Raw genomic sequence first — 15,000 nt, 5'->3', positions numbered from 1 at the left:
CACATTTTTCACCCGATTCAAAGCGTTCCAACTTCAAACTGTTCAGCCTATTCTGGAATCGCGGGCTTTCCCTTGAAAAATTCCCCAAATTTCTAGATTTCCCAGAATTCCAGGTTTTTTGGGATATTTTTTTCCATTCAAAATGAATTGGCCATTTTTCAAACTTCCACGTTTTTCTACCGATCCAAACCATTCCACCTTCAACATATTTCCACTATCCTGGAAATTCAAACTATCATTTTTCCAAGTAAAGAAAAATTCCCGGATTTTCCAGGATTCCTGGTTTTCCAAAGCCCTATTTCCACCCTTTATTCTGGCGACTACTCCTTCAACATTTTTCAACCCACTTCAACCGTCTTACTGTCTAAACATTCCTCTTAAACACGACATAAAACACAAAGTTGTTTTTTGAACTGGAAAAATTCCCGGTTTTCCCGAAATTCCAGGAATTCCGTAACACCATTTCTCAATACAACATGTTACTACTTCAACATTTCTCGACCGATTTGAAAAATTCCAACAGCAACCATTTCAACTTATTCAGAACATTCAATTTTGTTGCCATTTAAAAAAACAATTCCAGATTTTCCCGAAATTCCCACATTTTGGGGAAATTCACATTGAAATGAATGGGACATTCTTCAAACTTCCACAACTCCCACATTTTTCACCCGATTCAAAGCGTTCCAACTTCAAACTGTTCAGCCTATTCTGGAATGGCGGGCTTTCCTTTGAAAAATTCCCAAAATTCCCAGATTCCCCAGAATTCCAGGTTTTTTGGGACATTTTTTTCCATTCAAAATGAATTGGCCATTTTTCAAACTTCCACAATTTCCACATTTTTCAACCGATTCAAACCATTCCACATTCAACACATTCCACCATCCTGGAAATTCAATCTATAATTTTTCCAAGTAAAAAAAAATCCAGGATTTTCCAGGATTCCTGGTTTTCCAAAGCCCTATTTCCACCCTTTTTTCTGGCGACTACTCCTTCCACATTTTTCAACACACTTCAACCATTCCACCGTCAAAACATTCCTCTTAAACAGGACAAAAAAAGAAGTTGTTTTTTGAACTGGAAAAAATACCCGGTTTTCCCGAAATTCCAGGAATTCCGTAATACCATTTTTCAATTAAACATGTTACTACTTCAACATTTATTGACCGATCTGAAAAATTCCAACAGCAACTATTTCAACTCATTCAGAGCATTCAAGGTTGTTGTCATTTAAAAACAAATTCCAGCTTTTCCCAAAATTCCCACATTTTGGGGAAATTCCCATTGAAATAAATGGGACATTCTTCAAACTTCCACAACTCCCACATTTTTCACCCAATTCAAACCGTTCCAACTTCAAACTGTTCAGCCTATTAGGGAATGGCGGGATTTCCCTTGAAAAATTCCCAGATTCCCCAGAATTTCAGGTTTTCCAGGGTATTTTTTCCCATTCAAAATAAATTGGCCATTTTTCAAACTTCCACAACTCCCACATTTTTCACCCGATTCAAAGCGTTCCAACTTCAAACTGTTCAGCTTATTCGGGAATGGCGGACTTTCCCTTGACAAATTCCAAAAATTCCCAGATTTCCCAGAATTCCAGGTTTTCCGGGGTATATTTTCCCATTCAAAATAAATTGGCCATTTTTCAAACTTCCACCATTTCCACATTTTTCAACCGATTCAAACCATTCCGCATTCAACACATTCCACCATCCTGGAAATTCAAACTATCATTTTTCCAAGTAAAAAAAAATCCAGGATTTTCCAGGATTCCTGGTTTCCCAAAGCCCTATTTCCACCCTTTTTTTCTGGCGACTACTCCTTCCACATTTTTCAACACACTTCAACCATTCCACCGTCAAAACATTCCTCTTAAACAGGACAAAAAATTAAGTTGTTTTTTGAACTGGAAAAAATACCCGGTTTTCCCAAAATTCCAGGAATTCCGTAATACCATTTTTCAATTAAACATGTTACTACTTCAACATTTATTGACCGATCTGAAAAATTCCAACAGCAACCATTTCAACTCATTCAGACCATTCAAGGTTGTTGCCATTTAAAAAAAAATTCCAGCTTTTCCCAAAATTCCCACATTTTGGAGAAATTCCCATTTAAATAAATGGGACATTTAAAACTTCCACAACTCCCACATTTTTCCACCCAATTCAAACCGTTCCAACTTCAAACTGTTCAGCCTATTAGGGAATGGCGGGATTTCCCTTAACAAATTCCAAAAATTCCCAGATTCCCCAGAATTCCAGGTTTTCCAGGGTATTTTTTCCCATTCAAAATAAATTGGCCATTTTTCAAACTTCCACAACTCCCACATTTTTCACCCGATTAAAACCGTTCCAACTTCAAACTGTTCAGCCTATTAAGGAATGGTGGGATTTCCCTTGACAAATTCCAAAAATTCCCAGATTTCCCAGAATTTCAGGTTTTCCGGGGTATTTTTTCCCATTCAAAATAAATTGGCCATTTTTCAAACTTCCACCATTTCCACGTTTTTCAACCTATTCAAACCATTCCACCTTCAACATATTCCACTCACCCTGGAAATTCAAACTATCATTTTTCCAAATTAAAAAAAAGTCCAGGATTTTCCAGGATTCCTGGTTTTCCAAAGCCCTATTTCCACCCTTTTTTCTGGCGACTACTCCTTCCACATTTTTCAACCGTTCTACTGTCAAAACATTCTTCTTAAACAGGACAAAAACGAAGTTGTTTTTTAAACTGGAAAAAAAATCCCGGTTTTCCCGAAATTTCAGGAATTCCGTAATACCATTTCTCAATTCAACATGTTACTACTTCAACATTTCTTGCCCGATTTGAAAAATTCCAACAGCAACCATTTCAACTCATTCAGACCATTTTATTTTTTTTCTACCATTTTCAAAAAAATTCCAGCTTTTCCTGAAATTCCCACATTTTGGGGAAATTCCCATTGAAATGAATGGGACATTCTTCAAACTTCCACAACTCCAACATTTTTCATACGATTCAAAGCGTTCCAATTTCAAAATATTCAGCCTGTTTAGGGAATTATGTGCTCTACTTGAACAATTCTAGAAAAAATTCCAGGATTTCAGTTCAACTTCAGCATTGGAGCATTCACACGCCATTCCTTCAGGAATTGCCTCATCATTTTACACAAAATAACTAATTGACACATTTATTAACACATGCATGCATTTAATTCCGATTGAAGTAATTATATAAAGATAACTACTTATAGCCTTTTTTTAAAGTGTATAACCATTTTACACTTAAAATATTTTAATAATCAAACTTTATTTTATGTATTTATCGATAATGAGCAATGATGAGTAACACCTTTTTGAAAATGTATTGAATTGGACAATTGTATTTTCAGGTAATGCAATTTCACATATTTATATTTAAAAACAAATAACAATGATAATTAAAAAACCTTTTAAATGTATTTAATTGCACAATTATATTATCACAACAATATATTTTTTTTATACATTTTTATTTCATGCATTTAGGTTTAGAAAATGTAACAATGATGAATATTGCCTTTAAAACAATATTTACACAAATGTATTATCACAATAATGACATGTTTTGAATGTAATTATATTTTATGTATTTCTATTTAAAAAAATAAAGATATAACTTTTTGGAAAATATATTTGGTTGCACAATTTATTTAATTAAAAAAAAATTTTTTTTTTAAATGCATTTATGTTTAGAAAATGTAACAATGATGAATATTGTTTTCAAACAATAATTGCACAATTGTTTTATCACACTAATCACATATTTTAATGAATTTATTTATATTTACAAAAAAAATAATAATTAAGATAACCTTTTTAAAAAATGTATTGAATTGCACAATTCTAACCCTTTTACACTTAAAATATTTTAGTATACTACAAGTATGAAGTGACAATACACTGAGTATACTACAAGTATGAAGTGACAATACACCGAGTATACTACAAGTATGAAGTGACAATACACCGAGTATACTACAAGTATGAAGTGACAATACACTGAGTATACTACAAGTATGAAGTGACAATACACCGAGTATACTACAGGTATGAAGTGACAATACACTGAGTATACTACAAGTATGAAGTGACAATACACCAAGTATACTACAAGTATGAAGTGACAATACACTGAGTATACTACAAGTATGAAGTGACAATACACCGAGTATACTACAAGTATGAAGTGACAATACACTGAGTATACTACAAGTATGAAGTGACAATACACCAAGTATACTACAAGTATGAAGTGACAATACACTGAGTATACTACAAGTATGAAGTGACAATACACTGAGTATACTACAAGTATGAAGTGACAATACACCGAGTATACTACAAGTATGAAGTGACAATACACTGAGTATAGTACAAGTGTGAAGTGACAATACACCGAGTATACTACAAATATGAAGTGACAATACACTGAGTATACTACAAGTATGAAGTGACAATACACAGAGTATACTACAAGTATGAAGTGACAATACACTGAGTATACTACAAGTATGAAGTGACAATACACCGAGTATACTACAAGTATGAAGTGACAATACACTGAGTATACTACAATAATGAAGTGACAATTCACTGAGTATACTACAAGTATGAAGTGACAATACACTGAGTATACTACAAGTATGAAGTGACAATACACTGAGTATACTACAAGTATGAAGTGACAATACACTGAGTATACTACAAGTATGAAGTGACAATACACTGAGTATACTACAAGTGTGAAGTGAGTGTGATACGGTACCTGCCATGATACCATAGGCGGTCTGCTGGTTGCTATAGTGACATGGTGTGACGGGGTAGTGCAGGCTTGGGGGGGCGGAGCCAAGACTGTTTGCCAAGGACGAGGAGGCCAGTTGCATATGAGGACGTTTGGCAGACTGACTGAGGGACAGCCCAGAAGACACTGCAGGACACACACACACACACACACACACACACACACACACACACACACACACACACACACACACACACACACACACACACACACACACACACACACACACACACACACACACACACACACACACACACGTTGATCCACATCATCGCTAAAAGTGCGCGATCTTCGTCTCTTCCAATAAATGACGTATCCCACAATGCATCACCACTCTGCTCAACTTCTTTGCGACCTTATTGTGTGTTACTGTCTTAATGACACAATTGTGTGTTACTGTCTTAATGACACAATTGTGTGTTACTGTCTTAATAACACAATTGTGTGTTATTGTCTTAATAACACAATTGTGTGTTACTGTCTTAAGACACAATTGTGTGTTATTGTCTTAATAACACACGTGTGTGTTACTGTCTTAATAACACAATTGTGTGTTATTGTCTTAATAACACAATTGTGTGTTACTGTCTTAATAACACAATTGTGTGTTACTGTCTTAATAACACAATTGTGTGTTATTGTCTTAACAACACAATTGCGTGTTACTGTCTTAATAACACAATTGTGTGTTATTGTCTTAACAACACAACTGTGTGTTATTATCTTAACAAAACAGTTGTGTTATTGTCTTAACAACACAACTGTGTGTTAATATCTTAACAACACAGTTGTGTTATTGTCTTAACAACACAATTGTGTGTTATTATCTTAACAACACAGTTGTGTTATTTCCTTAACAACACAATTGTATGTTATTGTCTTAACAACACAATTGTGTGTTATTATCTTAACAACACAGTTGTGTTATTGTCTTAACAACACAATTGTGTGTTATTTTAATAACACAAATGTGTGTTATTCTTTTAATAACACACATTTGTGTTATTGTTTTAATAACACATAATTGTGTGTTATTGTTTTAGTAACACAATTGTGTATTATTGTCTTCATAACACAATTGTGTGTTATTGTCTTAACAACACAATTGTGTGTTATTGTCTTAACAACACAATTGTGTTTTATGGTCTTAACAACACATTTGTGTGTTATTGTCTTAATAACACAATTATTTGTTATTGTCTTAACAACACAATTGTGTGTTATTGTCTCAACAACACAATAGTGTGTTATTGTCTTAACAACACCAATTGTGTGTTACTGCCTTTACAACACAATTGTGTGTTATTGTCTTAACAACGTAATTGTGTGTTATTGTCTCAACAACACAATTGTGTGTTATTGTCTTAACAACACAATTGTGTTTTACTGTCTTAACAACACAATTGCGTGTTATTTGTCTAAACAACACAATTGTATGTTATTGTTTTAATAACACAATTTTGTGTTATTATCTTAAGAACACAATTGTGTTATTGTCTTAATAACACAATAACACACATTTGTGTTATTGTTTTAATAACACACAATTGTGTGTTATTGTTTTAGTAACACAATTATGTATTATTGTCTTCATAACACAATTGTGTGTTATTGTCTTAACAACACAATTGTGTGTTATCGTCTTAACAACACAATTGTGTTTTATGGTCTTAACAACACATTTGTGTGTTATTGTCTTAATAACACAATTGTTTGTTATTGTCTTAACAACACAATTGTGTGTTATTGTCTCAACAACACAATAGTGTGTTATTGTCTTAACAACACCAATTGTGTGTTACTGCCTTCACAACACAATTGTGTGTTATTGTCTTAACAACGTAATTGTGTGTTATTGTCTCAACAACACAATTGTGTGTTATTGTCTTAACAACACAATTGTGTTTTACTGTCTTAACAACACAATTGCGTGTTATTTGTCTTAACAACACAATTGTATGTTATTGTTTTAATAACACAATTTTGTGTTATTATCTTAACAACACAATTGTGTTATTGTCTTAATAACACAATAACACACATTTGTGTTATTGTTTTAATAACACACAATCGTGTGTTATTGTTTTAGTAACACAATTGTGTATTATTGTCTTAATAACACAATTGTGTGTTATTGTCTTAACAACACAATTGTGTGTTATTGTCTTAACAACACATTTGTGTGTTATTGTCTCAACAACACATTTGTGTGTTATTGTCTCAACAACACAATTGTGTGTTTCTGTCTTAACAACACAATTGTGTGTTATTTGTCTTAACAACACAATTGTACGTTATTGTTTTAATAACACAATTTTGTGTTATTATCTTAACAACACAATTATGGTATTGTCTTAATTGTGTGTCGTTGTGTTAACAAGACAATTGTGTAGCAACTGTAAGACATCATGACACAATTGAACATTGACAACTTAAGAGAAAATGATTGGTTGAATAATACAGGAATGAATATTATTGACTATGATTATTATTATTATTATGAGTGATTATTATTGAGTGTATTTAGTAATAATTACTGTTTATTAACAACACATTTTTTCTACTTTATGTCAGCTAATTAAAAAATGTATGAAATGAAACTCAGAGCAGAACATTAAGAATATTCAAATTATGAATATGATTTTATTTGTACATTTATTTTGTTGGAGGTCAGTCAAATAATGCAAGAAAAAAGCAATCAAATAACAAATAAAATAGTAAAAATATAGTAAAACTGTCATTTGAAGTGCATCTCAGTTTGTTAGTGGAAACTTTCATCTATTTCAAAAGTTCAATTAAAAATGTAAATGTAATATTTTCTATACATTCACTTCACATAGACTTGGATCATTTATTGATTAATATCTTTATTATTTTAATGTCAGACTTATTTTCATGGCAGTTATGGCCGCCCCACTCGTAAGTGAAATCCTAAAAGTACAGTCACCCCCTTCAATTAATTAGTATTACCTTAATATCTTCTTCTTATTATTATCTTGTTATTATTATCTTATTATATTGTTATTATTATTATTATTATTATTATTATTATCATTATTATTATTATTATTATTATTATTATTATTATTATTATTATTATTATTATTATTATATTAATATTATTATATGATATTATTATTATTATTAATATTTTATTATTATATTATTATTATTATATTATTATATTATAATTATTATTATTATCTAATTACTATTATTATATCATTATTATTTAATTATTAGTATTATTTTAATATTATTATTATCTTATCATAGTATTATTATATTATTATTATCATTATATGGATGGATAATATTATTATTATTATTATTATTGTTATTATTATTAGTATTGTATTTATTTATTTATTTATGTATTTTTTTATTTTTTTATTTTTTTATTGTATTTATTTATTATTATACTTATTATTCTATTATTATTATTCTATTATTATTATTATTATTATTATATTATTATTGTATTGTTATTATCTTGTTGTATTAATATTATTGTTTTATTATATTGTTATTATTATATTACTATTATTATTATTATTATTATTATTGTTTTATTATTATTATCTTATAGTATTATTATTTTTATATTATCAATATTATTATCTGATATTATCTTCTTATTATTATTATTGTTGTTGTTATTATTATTATTATATTATGATTATAATATTAATATTACTACAATTACAATAATGATAATATTATTATTATTACATTATTATTATTATTTTATTATTATTATCATTATTATCTTATATTATTATTATATTATTATTATTGTATTGTTATTATCTTATTATATTATTATTATTGTTTTATTATATTATTATTATTATTATATTATTATTATTATTATTATTATTGTTTTATAATTATTATCTTATAGTATTATATTTATTATCTAATATTATCTTCTTCTTATTATTATTGTTGTTATTATTATTATTATTATATTATGATTATAATATTACTACAATCATAATAATGGTATTATTATCATTATTATCTTATCTTATCTTATTATTATTATTATATTATTATTATTATCGTATTGTTATTATCTTATTATATTATTATTATTTGTTTATTATATTATTATCATTATATTATTATTATTATTATTATTATTATTATTGTTTTATTATTATTATCTTATAGTATTATTATTATTATTATATTATCAATATTATTATCTGATATTATATTCTTCTTATTATTATTGTTGTTATTATTATTATTATATTATGATTATAATATTAATATTACTACAATTATAATAATGATATTATTATTATTATTACATTATTATTATTATGTTATTATTATTATCATTAATATCTTATATTATTATTATTATTATTATTATTATTATATTATTATTATTATTATTATTATTATTATTATTATTATTATATTATCATTACATTATTATTATTATTATTATTATTATTCCATGTTTACTATTATTCCAGAAGTCAAGTAACGAGCAGATCTTTAAGTACAATTCATCTGAAAAAGAATTCCAAAAACAAAACAATAACTTACAGGAAGTAAAATCCCCAAATGATGTTTTTAATAAGAACATTTGCTTGATGTTGTGAAATCAATAAACTAATAATCAATAAACATTGTGATCATGTTTGTTATTGCCATGAAAACACTTTCAACTTTTCTTGTACTTTCACTAAATCTTTGCAGTATTTTGGCCACAAATGTTACTCTTTTGTACATTTGAGTATTTGTTTGATAAACGTATTGATTCTTCCTCAAAGCCAAGCGGGACATAAAAGTCTTCTCTTTTCCAAACGGAACACAAACATTTTTCTTCTTCTTTCAGGACTTTCATTTTTACAAAGTTCTCAAACAAGACACGTTTTGTCGGCCAACATTCATTTGGTAACAGCAATGAAGGAGTGAGACGTGTGAGAGGGTGAACACTATGCACAGGTGCAGTTACACACCAGTGGAAAACAACATGAGGACAAATAGTAGACTAAATAGCAAAATGTTATTTTGTTGTTTCCTTCCTCTCCGAAGCACTTTTACTCCACAGACTTGATAACACACAATTGTGTGTTGTTGTCTTAATCACACACACCATCGTGTGTTGTTGTCTTAATAACACACCATTGTGTGTTGTTGTCTTAATAACACACCATTGTGTGTTGTTGTCTTAATAACACACCATTGTGTGTTGTTGTCTTAATAACACACCATTGTGTGTTGTTGTCTTAATCACACACCATTGTGTGTTGTTGTCTTAATAACACAATTCTAAGTTATTGTCTTAATAATACAAAATTGTGTATTATTGTCTTAATGACACAGTTCTTTGTTTTTGTCTTAATAATACACAATTGTGTGTTATTGTCTTAATAACACACAATTGTGTATTATTACCGGTAACTTAATAACACAGTTCTTTGTTATTGTCTTAATAATACACAAGTGTGTGTTATTGTCTTAATAACACACAATTGTGTATTATTGTCTTAATAACACAGTTCTTTGTTATTGTCTTAATAACACACAATTCTGTATTATTGTCTTAGTAACACAATTCTTTGTTATTGTCTTAATAATACACAATTGTGTGTTATTAAGATAATAACACACAATTGTGTATTATTGTCTTAGTAACACAGTTCTTTGTTATTGTCTTAATAACACACAATTGTGTATTATTGTCTTATTAACACAGTTCTTTGTTATTGTCTTAATAACACACAATTCTGTATTATTGTCTTATTAACACAATTCTTTGTTATTGTCTTAATAATACACAATTGTGTGTTATTGTCCTAATAACACACAATTGTGTATTATTGTCTTAATAACACAGTTCTTTGTTATTGTCTTAATAACACACAATTGTGTATTAATGTCTTAATAACACAATTCTTTGTTATTGTCTTAATAATACACAATTGTGTGTTATTGTCTTGATAACACAGTTCTTTGTTATTGTCTTAATAACACACAATTGTGTGTTATTTTCTTAATAACACACAATTGTGTATTATTGTCTTAATAACACAATTCTTTGTTATTGTCTTAATAATACAAAATTGTGTATTATTGTCTTAATAACACAATTCTTTGTTATTGTCTTAATAATACAAAATTGTGTATTATTGTCTTAATAACACAGTTATTTGTTATTGTCTTAATAATACACAATTGTGTGTTATTGTCTTAATAACACACAATGGTGTATTATTGTCTTAATAACACAATTCTTTGTTATTGTCTTAATAATACACAATTGTGTGTTATTAAGACAATAACACACAATTGTGTGTTATTGTCTTAATAACACAATTCTTTATTGTCTTAATAATACACAATTGTGTGTTATTGTCTTAATAACACACAATTGTGTATTATTGTCTTAATAACACAATTATTTGTTATTGTCTTAATAATACACAATTGTGTGTTATTAAGACAATAACACAATTCTGTGTTATTGTCTTAATAACACAATTCTGAGTTATTGTCTTAATAAGACAATTGTGTGTTATTGTCTTAAGTTAAGACAATAACACACATTTGTGTTGTTAAGACTCTTAACAATACAATTGTGTGTTATTGTCTTAACAACACAATTGTGTGTTATTGTCTTAATAACACAATTATATGTTATTGTCTTAATAACACAATTTTATGTTATGGTCCTAACAACACACAATTGTGTATTATTGTCTTAATAACACAATTCTTTGTTATTGTCTTAATAATACACAATTGTGTGTTATTGTCTTAATAACACAATTCTTTGTTATTGTCTTAATAATACACAATTGTGTGTTATAGTCTTAATAACACACCATTGTGTATTATTGTCTTAATAACACCATTCTTTGTTATTGTCTTAATAATACACAAGTGTGTGTTATTAAGACAATAACACACAATTGTGTGTTATTGTCTTAATAACACAATTCTTTGTTATTGTCTTAATAATACACAATTGTGTGTTATTGTCTTAATAACACACACTTGTGTATTATTGTCTTGATAACACAATTCTTTGTTATTGTCTTAATAATACACAATTGTGTGTTATTAAGACAATAACACACAATTGTGTGTTATTGTCTTAATAACACAATTCTTTGTTATTGTCTTAATAATACACAATTGTGTGTTATTGTCTTAATAACGCACAATTGTGTATTATTGTCTTGATAACACAATTCTTTGTTATTGTCTTAATAATACACAATTGTGTGTTATTAAGACAATAACACAATTCTGTGTTATTGTCTTGATAACACAATTCTGAGTTATTGTCTTAATAAGACAATTGTGTGTTATTGTCTTAATTTAAGACAATAACACACATTTGTGTTGTTAAGACTCTTAACAATACAACTGTGTGTTATTGTCTTCACAACACAATTGTGTGTTATTGTCTTAATAACACATTTATATGTTATTGTCTTAATAACACAATTCTATGTTATGGTCCTAACAACACACAATTGTGTATTATTGTCTTAATAACACAGTTCTTTGTTATTGTCTTAATAATACACAATTGTGTGTTATTGTCTTAATAACACAATTCTTTGTTATTGTCTTAATAATACACAATTGTGTGTTATAGTCTTAATAACACACCATTGTGTATTATTGTCTTAATAACACAATTCTTTGTTATTGTCTTAATAATACACAAGTGTGTGTTATTAAGACAATAACACACAATTGTGTGTTATTGTCTTAATAACACAATTCTTTGTTATTGTCTTAATAATACACAATTGTGTGTTATTGTCTTAATAACACACAATTGTGTATTATTGTCTTGATAACACAATTATTTGTTATTGTCTTAATAATACACAAGTGTGTGTTATTAAGACAACAACACACAATTGTGTGTTATTGTCTTAATAACACACAATTGTGTATTATTGTCTTAATAACACAATTCTTTGTTATTGTCTTAATAATACACAATTGTGCGTTATTAAGACAATAACACAATTCTGAGTTATTGTCTTAATAAGACAATTGTGTGTTATTGTCTTAAGTTAAGACAATAACACACGTTTGTGTTGTTAAGACTCTTAACAATACAACTGTGTGTTATTGTCTTAACAACACAATTGTGTGTTATTGTCTTAATAACACAATTCTTTGTTATTGTCTTAATAATACACAATTGTGTGTTATTGTCTTAATAACACACAATTGTGTATTATTGTCTTGATAACACAATTATTTGTTATTGTCTTAATAATACACAAGTGTGTGTTATTAAGACAACAACACACAATTGTGTGTTATTGTCTTAATAACACACAATTGTGTATTATTGTCTTAATAACACAATTCTTTGTTATTGTCTTAATAATACACAATTGTGCGTTATTAAGACAATAACACAATTCTGAGTTATTGTCTTAATAAGACAATTGTGTGTTATTGTCTTAAGTTAAGACAATAACACACGTTTGTGTTGTTAAGACTCTTAACAATACAACTGTGTGTTATTGTCTTAACAACACAATTGTGTGTTATTGTCTTAATAACACAATTATATGTTATTGTCTTAATAACACAATTCTATGTTATGGTCCTAACAACACACAATTGTGTGTTATCATCTTAACAACACAATTGTGGTTTATTGTCTTGACAACACAATTCTACGTTATTGTATTAATAACAACGCAATTGTGTGTTACTGTCTTAACAACACAAGTGTGGAGGATGCCCAGCAGGACTTGGCAGTCAGGTGCGCTTACCTGCAGAGAGTCGGGTGTGCTTACCTGCCGACACCATGCTGCGAGCGTGTGAGTCGCGTGTGCTTACCTGCAGAGAGTCGGGTGTGCTTACCTGCCGACACCATGCTGTGAGCGTGTGAGTCGGGTGTGCCTACCTGCCGACACCTTGCTGCGAGCGTGTGAGTCGGGTGTGCTTACCTGCCGACACCATGCTGCGAGCGTGTGAGTCGGGTGTGCTTACCTGCCGACACCATGCTGCGAGCGTGTGAGTCGGGTGTGCTTACCTGCCGACACCATGCTGCGAGCGTGTGAGTCGGGTGTGCTTACCTGCCGACACCTTGCTGCGAGCGTGTGAGTCGGGTGTGCTTACCTGCCGACACCATGCTGTGAGCGTGTGAGTCGGGTGTGCTTACCTGCCGACACCTTGCTGCGAGCGTGTGAGTCGGGTGTGCTTACCTGCCGACACCATGCTGCGAGCGTGTGAGTCGGGTGTGCTTACCTGCCGACACCATGCTGCGAGCGTGTGAGTCGGGTGTGCTTACCTGCCGACACCATGCTGCGAGCGTGTGAGTCGGGTGTGCTTACCTGCCGACACCATGCTGCGAGCGTGTGAGTCGGGTGTGCTTACCTGCCGACACCATGCTGTGAGCGTGTGAGGAGGCTGGCAGGCAGTCCTGGCTTGCGGAGGTGTGGTGCATGAAGATGGGCAGAGAAGACAAGTCACCAGCCAGAGGTGAGAAGGAGTCACCACAGAAGGTGTGAGACGACATCTGAAGTCCTGACTAGAACCTGCCCAGGTTCTCCAGGTGATCTTTCACTGGGTCTTTCCTTCCATCCTCCCCGGTCCTTCAAACTAAGACTCCTCTATTCCTCCTCTCCTTCAAAGTAAGACTCCTCTATTGGTGTCCTCCAGCAGCCACGTCTCAGGTGAGTGTCAGCATCCTGGCCTCCTGCAGGTATTTAAACCCCGCCCCCTAGGCCGCACCAACCAATCACGTGCTGCCGCTCTTGTTTCCTGTCCTCCCGTCCCTAAGTCCAGGATTAAGGCGAGGAGCGCCTGGGAAACCCGAGCCGGACTCGTCTGTGGGCCGGATTAAAAGCTTCAGATGGACAGCGAGTGCAAAAAAATGGGAACTCACCATTTGGGTTTGCACGTGCTAATGTGTGGTGCTAATGTGTGGTGCTAATGTGTGGTGCGAATGTATGGTGCTAATGTGTGGTGCTAATGTGTGGTGCTAATGTGTTGTGCTAATGTGTGGTGCTAATGTGTTGTGCTAATGTGTGGTGCTAATGTGTGGTGCGAATGTATGGTGCTAATGTGTGGTGCTAATGTGTGGTGCTAATGTGTTGTGCTAATGTGTGGTGCTAATGTGTGGTGCTAATGTGTGGTGCTAATGTGTGGGGCTAATGTGTT

The 15,000-nt window shown here is 30.9% G+C and overlaps 1 protein-coding gene across 1 annotated transcript in view; it reads right to left on the bottom strand.

Annotated features, from left to right (window-relative positions):
* The window catches only part of LOC133647163 (pituitary-specific positive transcription factor 1-like), a 36,646-nt gene extending 22,290 nt beyond the window's left edge, over positions 1-14,356 (bottom strand). The window contains exons 1-2 of the mRNA XM_062043307.1: positions 14,215-14,356; positions 4,795-4,956 (exon numbers count right to left, since the gene is read on the bottom strand). Of these exons, the coding sequence (XP_061899291.1) occupies positions 4,795-4,956; positions 14,215-14,356 (304 nt within the window). The remainder of the gene's footprint in view (positions 1-4,794; positions 4,957-14,214) is intronic.
* Positions 14,357-15,000: the final 644 nt, after the last annotated feature.

The sequence above is a fragment of the Entelurus aequoreus genome, linkage group LG03, assembly GCF_033978785.1.
Source record: "Entelurus aequoreus isolate RoL-2023_Sb linkage group LG03, RoL_Eaeq_v1.1, whole genome shotgun sequence".
In the NCBI taxonomy this organism is placed as follows: domain Eukaryota; kingdom Metazoa; phylum Chordata; class Actinopteri; order Syngnathiformes; family Syngnathidae; genus Entelurus; species Entelurus aequoreus.
Note: the sequence above shows the minus strand (reverse complement) of the source record. Positions and strands in the feature narration are given on the sequence as shown.